Here is a 19163-nt window from a genome sequence, read left to right on the forward strand (position 1 = left end):
TCTCCGCGCCATACTGCAGCACCGAATGTATTCTCGCAAAATAGCAGCTTCGTACGACATGCCGTGGTACCCATGCTAGGCGGCGAAGGGCAAAGCATGCACCACCTAATTTACCACACACCTGGTCGATATGGTTCATCCAGGTCAACTTACGGTCTACTTGAAACCCTAAGAAAGTGGTGAACTCAACCTGCTCCACTTTGACGCCGTTAGCTTGAATCTGGAGTGGCCTCGGTGTCCGACCTCCAACGTGAAAGTGCAAAAAGTGCGTTTTGGAGAGGTTAAGCGCCAAACCATTCGACTTAAACCACTTCGACAACTGATCCGCAGCATCGTTGAGGCGTGTCTCCAAGCTGTCTATATTCGGTGCTGATATAATGCCCGCCACATCATCCGTGTACATTAAAATGTCGGCGGCTGTTATCGCTTCGGGAAGATCGTTCAGTAATAATGAAAAAAATATATTAGACACTGACGAGCCCTGGGCCACGCCCATGGATGTAGGCAACGGGTCTGACCTGACTTACCCCCGTCCCCTACCACGACTTGAGATCTGCCTCGGAGAATGTCAGTGAGGAGGCCGTGCGCATTGCCACATATATGACATATACCATAGTGCAGTAGTTTTTCAGCAATGACGCCGTGATCTGCCACGTCAAACGCTTTGGAGAGGTCGTCTTTTACTAACTGTATGAATTAAAGGGGGACGGGTAGTCTATCTCGCGGCGAGATACTCTCGCGCTCATCATGTGCTAGCCCGGCAGTAGGCCGATAGTACAAGAGGGTTATACTGGGATAAGTGCAGAAATGCTGATTTAGCATGGAAGCCATGAGATCTTGAGCTTTCCCCTCCACTTTTTGGGGGTAGCCACGGCACGGGCTACCGTGGCTACCGGGCTAAATTAGCTATGTTTGACTTAAGTAAATAACAATCGTGCCAAGCGGCATATCGCCTGAGACAAAAATCAAGTCTCACTGACTGTACTGTATTTACTTACCCCAGTAGGCTCCACGGTAGCTAAGTGCGTATTGGGATTTGGGACTAGGAACTCCACCTACATAAGTATGGACCTATGGACACCTTTGATTGACTTATTCGCAGACTTTTGCACGTTTCCTCACGATCTTACCGTGGCGCTCGCTAAGGACTCGTGTAGGTAAATGCCGTAACTGTGTAGTGTACCTACCTAACACCTATACGGACGCAGGATTTACCAATTACTTTACTATATAACCTCATGGTCTTCTTAAGCTTTTCATTAGGTTGCTGACATCCCTATGACTGGCAAAAATGATCCTTAGGGCAGTATTGCACAGCAACCAAATTATTAATCACACAAATTAAGCAATATATAACAACCCTTTTTACAGCATAAAACACGGACACATCGCAGATAACTCGGTTCCTGTAATCACAATCACACCCGTTTCCGACACCCAACTCAGTCAGCCATGTCATGTATCTGTCGTTAGTACACTACGACACTACAAGCTTACAAGCTTCGCTCTACACCAACCAAATTAAACATTGGAGTACCCGTTTCTGTAAATCCTGGTTTGGTATTAACTGTGATCTTTCCTGGTGTTGACGCTCGTCTACCATGTACTTTATATTGTGGTGTGCGCTAGGAGCCCTGCTGAGCAGCCCCGTGGTTGTGGAAGCCGTGGTGGGAGGTGCCCCAGCGGCGCCGCCAGAGCCCGATGCTGCGGTGGTATTCGTGCAGAAAAACGGAAGAAGCGCGAGACTTGAAGGGATCAAAAATGATAAACTTGGATATTACAGTTTCATGGGCATCAAGTAAGTTTCATTGACATTATAATACGTAATGTTAAGGATAACTCACGCTAGAACGGGCCGGGCCCGGGCCGAGGCGTCCGACATGTCATTTTCTATGACGGCTGATCGGTGATCACGTGCTTTCCATAGAATACGAAGTGCCGGAAGCTCCGGCTCGGCCCCGGCCCGGTCTAGCGTGAGTTATCCTTTACGCGAAGGTGGCATAGATGATAGTAATCACTAGTTAGATTTATCAGTGAATAAGCAGGTAGATGCGATGCGAGTACCTATGTACAACCTACGGTCGACTTGTGTGAAAATGTTAGGCAACCAAAAACTGCAATTACATGACGCGTACAGTATACTGATGAAGCCATGGTTCATAACCTGAGCTATTGAGACTGGGATAATGTATGGCCATAAGAAAATCTGTATTTTTGTTAACTATTTTTAGTTCGAAATAAACAGACATAATGTGCGTGATTGTGCATCATCCAATGTCAGACGGGACGAGCGGAAGCTGCGATAAGCAGTTCCTGTCAGAATCGCTCTGATATAAAAGCTTAAGTTGCTAAAAACAGAGTGCGAGTCTATAAGCCCCCTTTTTTTAATTTAATTACACCAAAAAATGCATGATCTATCCAAAGCAGGGGCGATTCACGAAGAAAACACATTTTGCCAAGTGAGATAGGTAACTAAATAAAGTACAGCATAGGTTTTCGGTGCATCCTCCGTAAGATATATATACTGGGCCCAAAAAGAAGACCGGGTGGAAGCTGGACAGTCCTTAGGAACTGAGAGATTGTAGACTTAGTGGCTGAACCTAACATCATGGGGGAGACTAAAGCTCACAGACTCCGTTGGTTGGGCCATCTTGAGAGAGTGGATGAAGATCGGAATGTAAAAACAGCGTACCTGGGCCGCCTAGCCGTAGGACATTCTGTCGGACGCCCCAGCGGTGTCAGCATGGTTGCATTTTTATCACCTGTCACTATGCCTGTCACTTTCGCACTTATATACTTGTTAGAACGTGACAGGCATGGTGACTGGCGATAAAAATGCTACCGTGCTAAGCCCGCAGGTATCGCTGGAGCGACATGGTGGAGGCGGACCTGCCTGAGCTTCGAGTCAACAATTGGCAAGAAATCGCACAGGACCGAGAAAAGTTGCGCTGTCTTGTGTCGGAGGCCAAGTCTCATTTTGGGCCGCTGAGCCAACAGAGTGAGTGAGTGAGTGAGTGAGTGAGTAGTTTTTCGGTAGGTTTCATCCCAACATCCCAGCATATGTATAAAATTCTATGCAACTTGTATCTATCAAGATAGCCCAAGAAGCCCAAGGGCTTCGAACGGTTTAATCAATGCAATATTGATTGCAGAAAATAAACTATAATACAGTCTACAGAATAAAACTTGTTCAGATATGCCGAGCCGCCCGTGGGCCCGCGGCGCTTCCAACGTCCGGTGCGTCGCATGCTGACAGGAGACGTAAACGCCACCCGCTACTGCGCGCCTTGTATCCAGCCCGACTCTCGCAACCCTGGCCGAGTCATCGGCCAAGAGGATTGCTTGTGTCTCAATGTGTTCTCCCCGAAGATGCCGGGAGAGGAGGAAGGTTAGTTTGCTAACATGTCTATACAAGTATACAACTCTCGCTACTTCTCACTTCTCACCTTATATCCATCCCGGTCCTCGCAACTCTGGCCTAAGATGCCATCCATTACCCAGAGGAACCATTTACTGGATAGTGGATATATACTCTAGACAGTTAGGTTCCTTAAGTAATCCTGAAAGACAATCAGTTAATAGTTAATTTATTCGATTTTATAATTAATTTACAGGTAGTCCGGTCATCTTTTACATTCACGGCGGTAATTACCGCACAGGGTCAACTTCTGCCTATGGTGTAAGTATAATTATTCTATCTAACATCTAGGTTTTATTTTCCTCCCCTCCTGAACAGCTAGTTAATAGTTTACTTACTTCTCCACAGGGCCAGCATTTAGCTCAGAAGGACACTATCATCGTGTCAGCGCAGTACCGGCTGGGATCCCTTGGATATCTTAGTACGGGTGAGAGAGATGCCTCGGGCAACGCCGGGCTTTTCGACCTTCGATCAGCTATGGCATGGGTAAGAACAAGTGTTAAAGTTTACGGTTTACGTTACCTACTATACCCATCGTGTTTACGAGACCCTCTATTTTTAAATAAAATTCTAAGCTAAGTATAGTTTGAAATGAAAAATATTTAGACTTTCGCCCTTTACTGTGGCTGTAGGTGTAGAATTATGATGATAGACTATAGACTATAATTTCAGCATATTTAATGTTATTTCCTAAAAAAATATCAGGTAGTTTTTTTATATACCTTCTATTACGCATTCCTTCTAGATCAACGACTACATAGAATTCTTCGGCGGCGACAAAAAACGCATAGTCGTAATGGGTCAAGGCTCCGGCGGCAGCGCCGCGTCCCTCATGGCGATGTCCTCCGAAGGCCGAGCAGCCACCGGCGTCATCGCCCTGTCCGGGACTCCGCTGTCCCCCGGCGCCGTGAGGAATGATCCGGCTAGCCATGCTAAAGCTTTGGCGAAGGGGACCAACTGTCCCGAGTCTCCGCCTGAGAGACTGGTTATATGTTTGAGGAGTATACCCGCGGAAAAGATAGTTTTGGTGAGAACGTACCTTTATTTATCTGGTGAAATTAACAGACATATGGATACTCATTACTCAGGTATTGAACATTATAATTAACTCTAATTGGTGATTTCAGGCGGACTCGGAAATAAGTATGAGCATGGTCGATACGGAAAAATTCTTACAGGATATCTCTGGCCGTTCAGGTAGGTGACACAACACAACTATTTTATTGTTTCGAAGATCTTTATTGCTTACCCTCCTAATCGCGTCACGCTAGAGGCCCTACCCTACCGCGAAAAACAAAAATCGAAGTTTCTGCCTCTATCGCTCGAATGTGCAAGAGCGATAGAGGGGCAGACATTTCGATATTCAATCGCGTCGCGCTAGACTCCCAAGAGGCCCTACCCTACCGCGAAAAACAAAAATCGAATTTTCTGCCTCTATCGCTCGAATGTGCAAGAGCGATAGAGGGGCAGGCATATCGATTTTCATGTTTCGCTCGAATGTGGAAGAGCGATAGAGAGGCAGACATTTCGATTTTCATTTTTCGCGGTAGGCCTCCAGGGCCCAGGTGTCCACTCTCACCAGCCTAATAAGAAACCCTATATGTTGTTTCTCTTTTTTGAAAACAAAGAGCAATGAACTCTTTAAGGTACATCTCCTAATCTCTTTGTGTCAGATGAAGGTATCCGGCATGATTAATGAAGGCATAATTTTTCAGGAGCGGGTGCACGCGTAGAAGGCAAGGAAGACCTAAGGGGTCTTCCGCCAATCGTAGAGGAGCAACCTGCCGATGCGCTAAATAAGAAGACTAAACGGGTGCCCATGCTCACTGGCGTAGTCTCTGCTGAGACCGCACGTGCGGTTCAAGGTACTTAAATAAAACCATTTTCATTTCGATCATTTCTCATGCTCTGAAATTGGGTCATAGTTTATCTAGTTGAAAGTGATACGTTTCGTTCGGCCCAAGAGCGTTTTACTTACCGGTTACGTTTTATAATTTTTTAGCTATGAAAATTCGGTATGGATTTATTGTATGATTTCCATTCTGATAATGATAATTAACTCCTGATTCCATACTTACTTACTCCTCTGGCGCAGCGACCCAAAGTGTGTCCTAGCTAGCACTCCTAGCCTCCAACACGACTGTTCGCCACTGATCCCGGTCCTGTGCAGTTTCTCGCCTGGGGCCCATTTCTCGAACGGTATTAGTCTAATATTATTAGTGTGTTGCCATGGTAACCCATACGACTTGACAGTTCGTGGACTAATAATATTAGTCTAATACCGTTCCAGAAATGGGCCCCTTGAGCTCGTGCAGATCAGCGTCCACTCCACATCCGCCCATCGATAGTCGATACCTAGTTCGCCCGACCGGGCGACGTGCTGATTCCATAAATAACGATATTTTTACCTATTGTATTTTATTTATTTATTTTATTTACCTATTGTTAATTGAAAGATTTGAAAGTACCCTCTACTCTAGAAACGCTATTCAAGTATACATGTATAGACCTGTACCAATAACTTCTGAGGTTATAAGAATATTAATGTTGCTTATTTTTTATATATAGTTTCCAGACCATATACTAAACCTAAAAATAATATTTTGTGTCATCCTAGGTATTTGCTTAGGTAGAAATTTAGGTATTTCTTTTTTCAATCAGCATTCTGTAAAAAAAATATTAGAGACGAAATTCTTTGTTTCCCTGTAAAGGCAAAGTGGCTTCCGACGTACACACGCATTTTGTGTCATTTTCATCCACGGCTATAATGGCATTTAATAAATACCTAATAATAATAATAATAATAATAATAATAAAATACTTTATTGTGCACTACAAAGAAAAATACATGTTACAAACAATGACAGGACATAAGTGAGTAGGTAACAACAGGCGGACTTATCGCTAAAAAGCGATCTCTTCCAGACAACCTTCAGATAGCGATTCAGTGGCTAGAAATAAGTAATATTATAATAATTAGTTATTATAGTAATATTGTAATATTGATCCTAAAACGCCTAAAAAAATATTAGAGTCGGTAAGTGAAGTGTTGTACTTTACAGAACATTGTTATATGTTATTTAAACACATCTGTGTCAAATTCATCCACCGCTTTTATTTAAAAAAAATTTTTTTCTAATTAACACCCTGTATCTGCCACAAAAAAAAATTCATATTATTAAGTTTACGTCTACAATATTATAATACCACATTGAGACATCATTCATAATTTGGGTCATTTTGATCCACGGTTTTTTTACTATCTGGCAAAATAAAACTCAATTGAGCAAGAAGGGCGTGCGCGGGGAGGGGTACCTACGCGGGTGGGGTGCTTATTATACTTGCCGCAATATCAGCTGGCGACTGAGATCTTAATACTATCTATCTCCTTTACCCTTGTTAAGACCAACCAAGAGATGGCATTATGAGCTGTCTCGCCACTTAGTTTTGCGATACAGTGTATTTATTTCATTCGGAGGCATAATTACATTGTCTTATCAATCTTACCGTAGTAGGTATATAAATATAATTAAAAATAAACTGTAGGCTGCACTCCTCATACTGACCAACATTTGTGACGTTCCTAATCAAAAGGTACCACTTTCTCTGACAGGTTATTTGTATAAAGATATAATCAAATTTCGTCTTTATGGTAAACGACAAAGTGGTACCTTTTGATTGAGAATGTCACATCAGCGACTTAAAAATTACTTTTGTTTCAATTTTTAGTAGACTTTTTAAGTAAATTTTAAGACGCAATTTATTGTGATTGTTGTTATGTTTAAGCGTGGCAAGCAACATTAATTACATTGATGATGATGTTCATTAAATACAATATTTTTTCATACTATACTGAACTGTCACCCTATACATGAGAATGAACAGCGCCCTCTTGACAATGATCATATATTACTGGTCAGGCTTTAATATGTGTCATAATTTAGTAAAGTCCCCTTTGTGGATTCTATGTTTCCGAGTTACAGCAGTTTAGTAAAAGCGTTTTTTTTTTAAATATAAATTAAGGGTTGAATAAAGAGGAAAGAAAATTTGATTATTTTTGCGCTACGACGCACGGTTTAGGAGATACAGCCCTATAAAGTTTTTTTTTTTCCTTTTTCCTTTTTTACATTGTGTTTTTTGTATATTACTTTTGGGTTTCATAAAGGGGAACGAAAATTTAATTATTTTTGCGCTACGACGCATGGTTTAGGAGATCAAGCCCTATAAAAAAAACTATTTTTTTTGCGTTTTTTTGTATAAATTAATGGTTACATAAAGGGGACCGAAAAGTTGATTATTTTTGCGCTACGACGCACGGTTTAGGTGATACAGCCCTATATAGATTTTTTTCTTTTTCTTTTTTACGTTTTTAAATCTTAATTAAGGGCTTCTTAAGGGGAACGAAAATTTGATTATTTTTCGCTACCATGCACGGTTTAGGAGATACATCCCTAAAGTTTTTTTTGTTGTTTTTTTTTTCTTTTTTTTGTCATTGCGTTTTTTGTTATTACTTTGGGGTTTCATAAAAGGGAACGAAAATTTTACTATTTTTGCGCTACGACGCACGGTTTAGGAGATATAGCTCTATAAAGATTTTTTCCTGTTTTTTTTTGTTTTTTTTTTAAGTATTAATTAAGGGTTTCTTAAAGGGGAACGAAAAATTGATTATTTTTGCGCTACGATGCACGATTTAGGAGATGCAGCCCTATAAAGATTTTTTTTTGTCTTTTTTTTTCATTGTGTTTTTTGTATATTAGTTTGGGGTTCCATAAAGGGGAACGAAAATTTGATTATTTTTGCGCTACGACGGTTTAGGAGATACAGCCCTATAACGTTTATTTTTGTTTTTTTTTATTGCGTTTTTTTTAAATATAAATTAATGGTTACATAAACGGGACCGAAACGTTTATTTTTGCGCTACGACGCACGGTTTAGGAGATACAGCCCTATAAAGATTTTTTCCTCTTTTTTCTTTTTTGCGTTTTTAAATCTTAATTAGGGGCTTCTTAAAGGGGAACGGATATTGATTATTTTTGCGCTACGATGCACGGTTTAGGAGATACAGCCCTATAAAGTTTTTTTGTTATTATTTTTTTCTTTCTTTTTCTTGTGTTTTTGTATATTATTTTGGGGCTTCATAAAGGGGAACGAAAATTTTATTATTTTTGCGCTACGACGCATGGTTTAGGAGATACAGCCCTATAAAGATTTTTTTATTGTTTTTTTCTTTTTTACATTGTGTTTTTTGTATATTACTTTGGGGTTTCATAAAGGGGAACGAAAATTTTATTATTTTTGCGCTACGACGCATGGTTTAGGAGATACAGCCCTATAAAGATTTTTTTTTAAATTTTGCGTTTTTTTAAATATAAATTATGGGTTGCATAAAGGGGAACGTAAATTTTATTGTTTTTGCGGTACCACGCACGGTTTAGGAGATACAGCTCTATAAAGTTTTTTTTCCTGGTTTTTTTTTTGTTTTTTTTTTAAGTATCAATTACGGGTTTCTTAAAGGGGTTTTTTAAATTATTTTTGCGCTACGACGCATGGTTTAAGAGATACAGCCCTATAATGATTTTTTTTTTAATTTTGCGGTTTTTTTTAAATATAAATTATGGGTTGCATAAAGGGGAACGAAAATTTTATTATTTTTGCGCTACGACGCATGGTTTAGGAGATACAGCCCTATAAAGATTTTTTTATTGTTTTTTTTCTTTTTTTCTTTTTTACATTGTGTTTTTTGTATATTACTTTGGGGTTTCATAAAGGGGAACGAAAATTTTATTATTTTTGCGCTACGACGCATGGTTTAGGAGATACAGCCCTATAGATTTTTTTTTTAAATTTTGCGTTTTTTTAAATATAAATTATGGGTTGCATAAAGGGGAACGTAAATTTTATTGTTTTTGCGGTACCACGCACGGTTTAGGAGATACAGCTCTATAAAGTTTTTTTTCCTGGTTTTTTTTTTGTTTTTTTTTTAAGTATTAATTACGGGTTTCTTAAAGGGGTTTTTTAAATTATTTTTGCGCTACGACGCATGGTTTAAGAGATACAGCCCTATAATGATTTTTTTTTTAAATTATGCGTTTTTTTTAAATATAAATTATGGGTTGCATAAAGGGGAACGAAAATTTTATTATTTTTGCGCTACGACGCATGGTTTAGGAGATACAGCCCTATAAAGATTTTTTTATTGTTTTTTTTCTTTTTTTCTTTTTTACATTGTGTTTTTTGTATATTACTTTGGGGTTTCATAAAGGAAGACGAAAATTTTATTATTTTTGCGCTACGACGCATGGTTTAGGAGATACAGCCCTATAAAGATTTTTTTTTTTAAATTTTGCGTTTTTTTTAATATAAATTATGGGTTGCATAAAGGGGAACGTAAATTTTATTGTTTTTGCGGTACCACGCACGGTTTAGGAGATACAGCTCTATAAAGTTTTTTTTCCTGGTTTTTTTTTGTTTTTTTTAAGTATTAATTACGGGTTTCTTAAAGGCGTTTTTTAAATTATTTTTGCGCTACGACGCATGGTTTAAGAGATACAGCCCTATAATGATTTATTTTTAAATTATGCGTTTTTTTTTTAAATATAAATTATGGATTGCATAAAGGGGAACGAAAATTTTATTGTTTTTGCGCCACCACGCACAGTTTAGGAGATACAGCCCTATAGATTTTTTTTTTAATTTTGCGTTTTTTTTAAAATATAAATTATGGATTGCATAAAGGGGAACGAAAATTTTATTGTTTTTGCGCCACCACGCACAGTTTAGGAGATATTATATCTATATATATATATATATATATAGCTATAATAGCTCTATAAAGTTTTTTTTCCTGGTTTTTTTTTAAGTTTTAATTAAGGGTTTCTTAAAGGGGAAAGAAAATTTGATTATTTTTGTGCTACGATGCACGGTTTAGGAGATGCAGCCCTATAAAGATTTTTTTTGTTGTTTTTTTTTTCACAGGGTTGTTTTTGTATATTAGTTTGGGGTTCCACAAAGGGGAACGAAAATTTGATTATTTTTGTGCTACGACGGTTTAGGAGATACAGCCCTATAAAGTTTTTTTTTTTGTTTTTTTTTTATTGCGTTTTTTTTAAATATAAATTAATGGTTACATAAACGGGACCGAAACGTTTATTTTTGCGCTACGACGCACGGTTTAGGAGATACAGCCCTATAAAGATTTTTTCCTCTTTTTTTTCTTTTTTGCGTTTTTAAATCTTAATTAGGGGCTTCTTAAAGGGGAGCGAAAATTTGATTATTTTTGCGCTACGATGCACGATATAGGAGATACAGCTAATACAGCCCTATAAAGATTATGTTTCTTTTTTTCATTGTATTTTTCATGTATTACTTTTGGGTTACATAAAGGGGAACGAAAATTTTATTATTTTTGAGCTACGACGCATGGTTTAGGAGATACAGTCCTATATACTTTTTTACAATGCATGTGCTCGAAAAGTGCGTTTCCTACGGAGCCATATCGTGCGGAAAGTACTGCTTTTCCGCACTAGTGCTTTTTGTTTTCAATTTTTTTTTACAGATCATATGGTGCTACTTTCGCGCACTAGTGCGGAAAAGAGCACTTACCGTGCATATGTCGAAAGTTTAAAGGGCCATATGTACTGTAAAACGTACGATACACGTGCGAATAGGTAATTCGCAACTCGTGTCGATTTAAAACACTCCTTTTAATAATTAAACTTATTTGCCATGATATGTTTTTTTATTTACTCGCACAATGCATAGTAAAACATTGTATGATACACGTGCGTAAAGATGATTTCCGCACTTGTTGCATAAATAGCAATTTTTTTTATCAAAGAATGAAAGAAAGTCACGGTATTAATAACCAAATTTTACTTTAGTGGTATCTTTTCCCTATCACTGTCACAAATGTATGTGGCGTTCACGTAAACGCGATAATGTTGCCAGCTCGCTCGCAAATCAAACATGTACTTACAGTTCTTTTGCATAATGGTGACATTGTACAATATCTATGAGTTTTAAATAGGTAAAAGATAATTCGACGCATTCTTTGCTTGCTTGTTGCTTGTTGTTGTGTTGTTTGCGTAACTTCTTTGAATAAGTTGCGGTAATTTGGCGCACAGGCGAAGTAAACATGCGTTGCGTACGGCAAGGTCACGCCGCGGCCCCACCCTGCACGGCCTCCGTTGCCCATTTAGACCGCCCGCTAGCTTCGTTTGAACGCAAATAATATTTTTGTAATATTTGTTTATGCAGTGGATGCAAGTGACACAAATTTATACATCTTATTTATCCCGCATTTCAAATTTCATATTCTTTTGTAACGGTGACAGCCTGTGACAACAAAATCATCAAATATCTTATGAAGCTATGCCTTAATAAGACACAAAATCATTTAATGGACCTATTTAAACGATTAAATTCGACCTAAGTAATTTTTTTTAACTCTATTTTTTTTTTGTGTCATTTAGAATATTATGACATAGTATCAGATTGCAGTGGACGTAATTGACACAAACTATGTTTTCACACTAAAAACACTATCCTAAATGCAACACAGTTACATGTTTTCTCTCGAATATTTTTTTCTCCAAAATAATTCAAAATAAAAAATAATTACCACAAAATAACAAATGACTAGAAAAGCAAATTATATATATGACACAAAACAAAATGTAAAATTTACATCTTAACAAAGTATTCATAAGCGAAAACAGAATTGACTTTAATATTTTTATAACCTAGGGGTCAAAATATAGCCAGCGGTACAGGTCTAGTATACTTGAATAGTAAATGGTATGTATGGTAAAATTTTATTCACCGGCATAAAAATCACAGCGGCATCACAGCCGGAATGTATGAAACAACCAATTTTTTTTTTGCTATTTCGGCATTGGTCCCATAATAAAAGTTGTTCAGCATGATCTATAAATTTACTACGCAGAATATGGCTGGTGAATAAAATTTCATTCAGTATACTTTGTCATGTTTTGTGAAATACAAGGCATCCACGCAGCCATGGCCATGCTGACTCGAACTGTTGGCGTGGCGTAACATAAAAAAAACCGGCCAAGTGCGAGTCGGACTCGCGCACCGAGGGTTCCGTTTAGTATTTGTTGTTATAGCGGCAACAGAAATACATCATCTGTGAAAATTTCAACTATCTAGCTATCACGGTTCATGAGATACAGCCGGTGACAGACAAACGGACAGACGGACAGACGGAGTCTTAGTAATAGGGTCCCGTTTTTACCCTTTGGGTACGGAACCCTAAAAAATATTATAAACAAAGTATGTAGGTAAATATTATGAGTTATGACGTGATCATAAAATCATGTTAATTATGTCTTTAAAAAAGGATCCACGAAGCGAAATATTTTTACGTCAATTATATTTTAAACATTTTATTTTGTAATGTAACCCAGAATGTTTTAACTAGGTAATACGACGTGCCAATGGAATTAAAGCTGATATGAGTGGTATATGGTGGTATGTAAGGTATAAACACCTGTGGGTATAAACTATAGGTACAATGATTTTATAGCTAATTAAGTACTTATTAAATGCCTGCATAAATCCCAGAGCAACAAACGACAAACTAAAACTGTCACACTTATTCCAGGCAAATACGCAGGCTTCCTAACCAACAAGCTAAACGACCTCAACTTCATCAAGAACGAGTTGATCGGTGGGCTCCGTGGAGTCGTGTCCGATGTGCGAGGATTGATCCCTGATCTGACTAGTCAGTTGCCCGCGGGACTGCCGCAGCTTGACTACTACCATACGCTATTCGACAGCACTTTCAACGTTGTCGATGGCCTGATACAGATTGCTGAGGCTACAGGTAATGTGTAAAGTAAAGAGGAATTATGGCCAGCATTAGATAAAAGTTATTAGTTAGTTATTAGTTAGTCATTAGCTTACAGACAGAACGCTTATAAAAGTAGACTAGGCATTCTAGCGTTATCAATAGTTCGACATCTCTTCAGACGTTGTCGATGGTCTGAATTTAATACAGATTGCCGAAGCTGCAGCTGCTATATACACTTACCTACATTACAATCTCAAGTTCATATGGAGGTACTAGAGTTTATACCTACTAAATATACTAAACGGAGTCCAAGCGGTTGTCCAATTACATCACCCCCTTGTCACACTTTTTCATAGGAAAAAGATAGAAGGTGATCGTACTGTCACACTTGGCATGACCCCCCCGCTGTTGCAGTGACGTAATGTGGAATTGTGGATGAACTCCAAACCTGTTATCGGTCCGACCGCGACATAATGCTAAAAATAAGTAACGCCTGATAAAAAAAAACTAAAAATACCCTATAGCTGACCGAATAGCTAATCTTGTTATTTATAGGTTAGCATTAGGTATATAGGTTGTTTTTCGATAAAAAAGAATCTAATCTTATTTATTCAACATCATACTTACTGGAGGAGAAAAGCTTTTTTTCCCCTCACTAGCTCGGAAAGCCGTCTTTTATCCTTTAAAACTAGCGGGGAAAAACGCATTTTATCCACTAGTGGGGAAAGTAATTTGACCTTGGATGAAGCGTGTTTAAGTAGCTTTTGACAGTTTTGACAGATAACAAAACGTAAAACGCTCATAATAATGGTTCGTTCGATATTAATTATCATAAATAAATGGTTTGAGAATTTAATAAAAAATACCAAATTTAGCTTTATTTAATGATTTTAAGTAATACTTAAACCTTAAATTCCATAAGAAACATTTGATTTTTTAAATGATGTTGAATGTAATTCTGAACGCACAAGTTGAGTCGATGCAATTTCAAAACGCATCGTCAGAAATGTCAACATTGTCAACAAAAATTTTCTCACCGACTCCGATACGTAAAAATTCACAACTTCCAGAGTTTCTGTTATAATATCGTATTATCGTAAAAAAATTAGTGATTCCAGTGATGAAGATGATCTAACGCCTGTGGATGTTGCACTTTCCTCGCTATAGTGAGGGGAAAAGTTTTGTGTTACACACGGGTGCAAATGTATTTTACTTCTCGTGTGTTGAAACACTCGCTACGCTCAGGATTCTATTTTAGACTATAGAATCCTTTCGCTTTCTCGTGTTTCAATTCCACACCACCACGAGCGAAGCGAGTGGTTCTAAAATAGAATCCTGAGCGTAGCGAGTGTTTCAACACACGAGAAGTAAAATACATTTGCACCCGTGTGTAACACAAAACTTTTCCCCTCACTATAGCGAGGAAAGTGCAACATCCACAGGCGTTAGATCATCTTCATCACTGGAATCACTAATTTTTTTACGATATTATAACAGAAAACACTAGAAATTCTGATTTTTACGTGAGTCGGTGAGAAGAACAGTAAAAATTTTGTTGACAATGTTGACATTTCTGTTCTGACGTATCAAATGTCAACGATGCGTTTTGAAATTGCATCGACTCAACTTGTGCGTTCAGAATTATATATTTAACATCATTATAAAAAATCTAACGTTTCTTATGGAATTTTAAGGTTTATGACTTAAAATTATTAAATAAAGCTAAATTTGGTATTTTTTATTACATTCTCAAACCATTTATTTAATGATAATAATTATCGAACGAACCATTATTATGAGCGTTATACGTTTTGTTATCTGTCAAGCTACTTAAACACGCTCCATCCAAGGTCAAATTACTTTCCCCACTAGTGGATAAAATGCGTTTTTCCCCGCTTGTTTTAAAGGATAATAGACGGCTTTCCGAGCTAGTGAGGGGAAAATAACTATATCAAAACCTAAAAGCAAAATTTTATTTTGCAGTTATCTTTTCGCTCTCAAGAACTAGTACGTCTTGTACCTACCAGTAGTTTAACGTTTCTTGAAATACAACTCGATAATATTAATAATGGACAACAGTTGCACGAAAGTAATAATTCTACCCAAAAATCAACCCCAACTTGTATTGGCACGGCAGACGAGGGGTGAGCTCAAAAGGGCTTTTTGAACACACTGGGGTGGATTATTTCGTTATACCCTGCCAGCCCCAGGTAGTAATTTTTTGTTCCCTTTTCAGCCAAAGGGCCCTTTGGAATTTGAACCATTTCAAATTATATCCTCGAGGACGAATAAATTGGAATCGAAATGCAAGCGATGTTTGATATATTATTATTCGGAAATTGGCAATGGCAACCTTTTATAGTGAGTTTCCCGGGATATAAAATCAATATTGTAACTAGGTAGGTAGGTACGTTAGGTTACCTAGGAACAAAATAGGTACGTAGGTATATTGCGCAGACTCGCAGAGTATTGCGCAAAAACACAATATTATATTCAAGCGCAAAATTATTGATTTCTCATATTTTCGCAAGTGCCTGTAAATTTGTGATTGGCCATTTTCTACAAAAGCTCAGTGGGTATATAAACTTTTACCGTCTTTACTATATTACTGCCTGCTAAGTTTCTACATCGTTATCAACTTAACAATGCTATGTTGATACTTACTTTACTTGGCATTTTATATAGGCAGACAGGGCGGGCGACTATGAGCAAACTACAATAACCACAAGTTAAGGATCTCCGGCAAGCTCGGTTCTCCATACAAACGTAGTTCCGCTCTCATTTTAAAACGACTAGCTATATAGATTGCTCTGAAACTTTGTACTTATAGGATAAGGTATATCTATGTCTGTAATTAGTTTATGTAGCTTCAGATACCATAGTTAAAAAAATACGGCGAATTTAAGTTTTTCATACATAACTTGTTTTTGCTCTATTTCGTTTGTTTTATAAACTGAAGCTATATACACTAATTTCAGACCTAGATATACCTCATGTGCAAAGTTTCATTACAATCCGATACGTATTTTTAAAATGAGAGAGGAACTCCGTTTGTATGGGAAGGTGTAATTCGGCCGAGCTTACCGGGGACTCTTATGTGCTTCAATTTTGGAGCGCGTACAAAGTATCTTTCATTTGTCAAGACGCTACTATGTTTTACACTACTGTCTAGAACCTCTAGAAAGTACGACAAGACAAGATCCCAGAAGATTCCCCGTTGTTAAGATTGTATATATGGTTTGTCTATACAGGCGACGCGCTGTTCAACTTCCCCGCATATCAGAGTGTGAAGCAATGGAGCCAAGGCGGCGGGCATGCCTACCTCTACAGCTTCGAGCATGTTGGCAACCTCAGCAAGGGCTCGCACTTCCTGCCCGGCGTGGCGCTCGCGGGTAACGCTTGTCTAGTACTGAGTCCTGTTCCCATAGCGGGATCAATGGAGCCAAGGCGGCGGGCATGCCTACCTCTACAGCTTCGAGCACATGGGCAACCTCAGCAAGGGCTCGCACTTCCTGCCCTGCGTGGCGCTCGCGGGTAACGCTGTCTAGTACTGAGTCCTGTTCCCATAGCGGAATCAATGGAGCCAAGGCGGCGGGCATGCCTACCTCTACAGCTTCGAGCACATGGGTAACCTCAGCAAGGGCTCGCACTTCCTGCCCTGCGTGGCGCTCGCGGGTAACGCTGTCTAGTACTGAGTCCTTTTCCCAGAGCGGGATCAATGGAGCCAAGGCGGGCGCATTACCTCTACAGCTTCGAGCACGTGGGCAACCTCAGCAAGGGCTCGCACATCCTGCCCGGGGTGGCGTTCGCGGATAAGGTAACACTGTCTAGGACCTAGGACTGTTCTAGTCAGAGCGGGAGCAATGGAGTGCCGAGTGCCTTGCCTACCTCTATAGTTTCGACTGTTTTGAGAATGTACGCACTATCTGGTACGCAGTTAGAGCATGAAACTATGGACCCAACCAAGACAGGTTTTGATTCTTATTATCTTTTTTAACCGCTATTAGCTACACTTTTTAACGGTTATGCTAACATTTATTGGTAATTGTACCAATAAATGTTAGCATAACCGTAACGTTTCAAGATATTCTAAGCTTTACATTAAATAAACTGAATTATCTACTTAATTACAGAGGATGATCCTAACACTAGAAACAAAAGGGATACAACTTCGAAAACGAAGCCAGGACCTTCCCATGGAGACGAGCTAGCTTACATATTCGAGCCGCTGGATGAGAACGGCAAATCTATCGCCGGAGAAGTGTCAAGTAGGTAGATATAGACAGGCATTCGATTCATTAAATTTATTACATTTTATTTTTCTAATGGCCGGCACAAGGCACATATTTAAGAGTACCAATACCAACTTCTATTTTATTTAATATGTAACAAATGAAAAACTTATTAAGTGCATTATTTATTAAACATATTTATTTTATTTGTTAATAAAACTTACTTTATTTACCTACTTAAATAATCTTTAATCTTGTCTTTAAGATTCATCGAGTCGATGATTAAAATCGTTAGGTGCTGGTTCAATTTCCATTCCAGCGTCGGACGCGCGCGCTCGGAAGAACTTCGTCAACATCATCTCTAAGTTTGCGCACCAGCTAACCCCAGTCGAGGCTAAAAACGACTCCAGGAGACCCGGGCTGGCCGGCTTCCTGCCCTTCTCGGAGGGCAACGAGCAGTACTTGAAGATCAACGAGGATGTCACCGTGGATAAAGACTTCAGGTTGGTAAAATGTAAAATACCTAGTAATTAAGTATCAAAGGAAATAATAAGTACCTAGCGATAAAAACTGGTAACATAGGTATTATTTTCTGACGTCAACTAAGTTGCAGCCATTATATACCATTTCTTGAAAAAATATTTTTTTATTTTGATTTATATCTATACTCCTTCCTTCCTTTAGATACTGCCAAATGGGCCTCTGGGGCAACATGGCCGGTCGTCTCACAGGCGCGCTCTGCAAGAACCTCATCGGCAACTTGCTTAACTTGCACTCGATCGTGACTCCAGACATCAAACTCCCCATCCAGGTGCCTACCAACGTGCCTAACCCTTTGGGAGGTTTAGGCAAAAACGGGGGCAACCCGTTGGGAGGTTTGACCAACACCGGGGGCAACGCGTTGGGAGGTTTGGGCGGCCTAGTGGGAGGGAACAAGAGACAGAGTCAGCGGCAAACGGCTCAGAAACCGAAATCTACCACGCATAAACCTTCTATGAACTTCCCTAATCTGCCTTTTAGATTTTGAAAATATGTAGACAAAAATAAAATAATGAAATAAAATTTGGTATTAAAACTTGCTTTTTTAACGACTTCAAAAAAAGGAGGAGCACCGACTTCCCGACTTCAAACATATCAGTTGCTAGCGCATATAAAAGACGCATCTAATATTTGCTTTTAACGTTTTGTTTTATTTGTTACCTATTTAATTTTGTTTATTTATGTTCTCATGTACATAGACTTATATTGACCGGGATATAGACCGTGATTACCTTTTGTATTATTTATGAGTTCCCGATATTTCGACGTGAACGTGAACATGATGCATGTAACTGCGTCGAAATATCGGGAACTCATAAATAATACAAAAGGTAATCACGGTCTATATCCCGGTCAATATAAGTCTAGTGAAACTAACCGTGAATCATTCAAAACTCTCATGTACATAGTTGCTTATAGTTTACAGCGATAAGATAAATCATTAATTAAAATAATTGCCGATGGATCGACTGTTTTATATGAGCTGAAAGCAAACGCTGTTTCCTGCGATCTTGAACCAATAGCGGAATATCTTGGAATCGACATCAAAAACAATATTTAGCAATATTTACGATGAAACGTCGAGTGTTGGGGTGTTGCAATTTATATAGAAGATAACAACATATCGATTTGTGTTCACAAGGATACCTAGTACCTACAATCG

General features: G+C 38.7%; 1 protein-coding gene across 1 annotated transcript; it reads left to right on the top strand.

Annotated features, from left to right (window-relative positions):
- The first annotated feature begins 1484 nt into the window (after nucleotides 1–1484).
- On the top strand, nucleotides 1485–18536 carry LOC134750119 (carboxylesterase 4A). Its single transcript, XM_063685230.1, has 12 exons — nucleotides 1485–1798; nucleotides 3195–3388; nucleotides 3615–3679; nucleotides 3767–3904; nucleotides 4164–4445; nucleotides 4546–4615; nucleotides 5134–5283; nucleotides 13041–13262; nucleotides 16481–16621; nucleotides 17363–17497; nucleotides 17781–17964; nucleotides 18146–18536. The coding sequence occupies exons 1-12, from the start codon at nucleotides 1602–1604 to the stop codon at nucleotides 18486–18488; spliced, it is 2121 nt and encodes a 706-aa protein (XP_063541300.1). The 5' UTR covers nucleotides 1485–1601; the 3' UTR covers nucleotides 18489–18536.
- Nucleotides 18537–19163: the final 627 nt, after the last annotated feature.

The sequence above is a fragment of the Cydia strobilella genome, chromosome 2 (assembly GCF_947568885.1).
Source record: "Cydia strobilella chromosome 2, ilCydStro3.1, whole genome shotgun sequence".
NCBI classification, from domain to species: domain Eukaryota; kingdom Metazoa; phylum Arthropoda; class Insecta; order Lepidoptera; family Tortricidae; genus Cydia; species Cydia strobilella.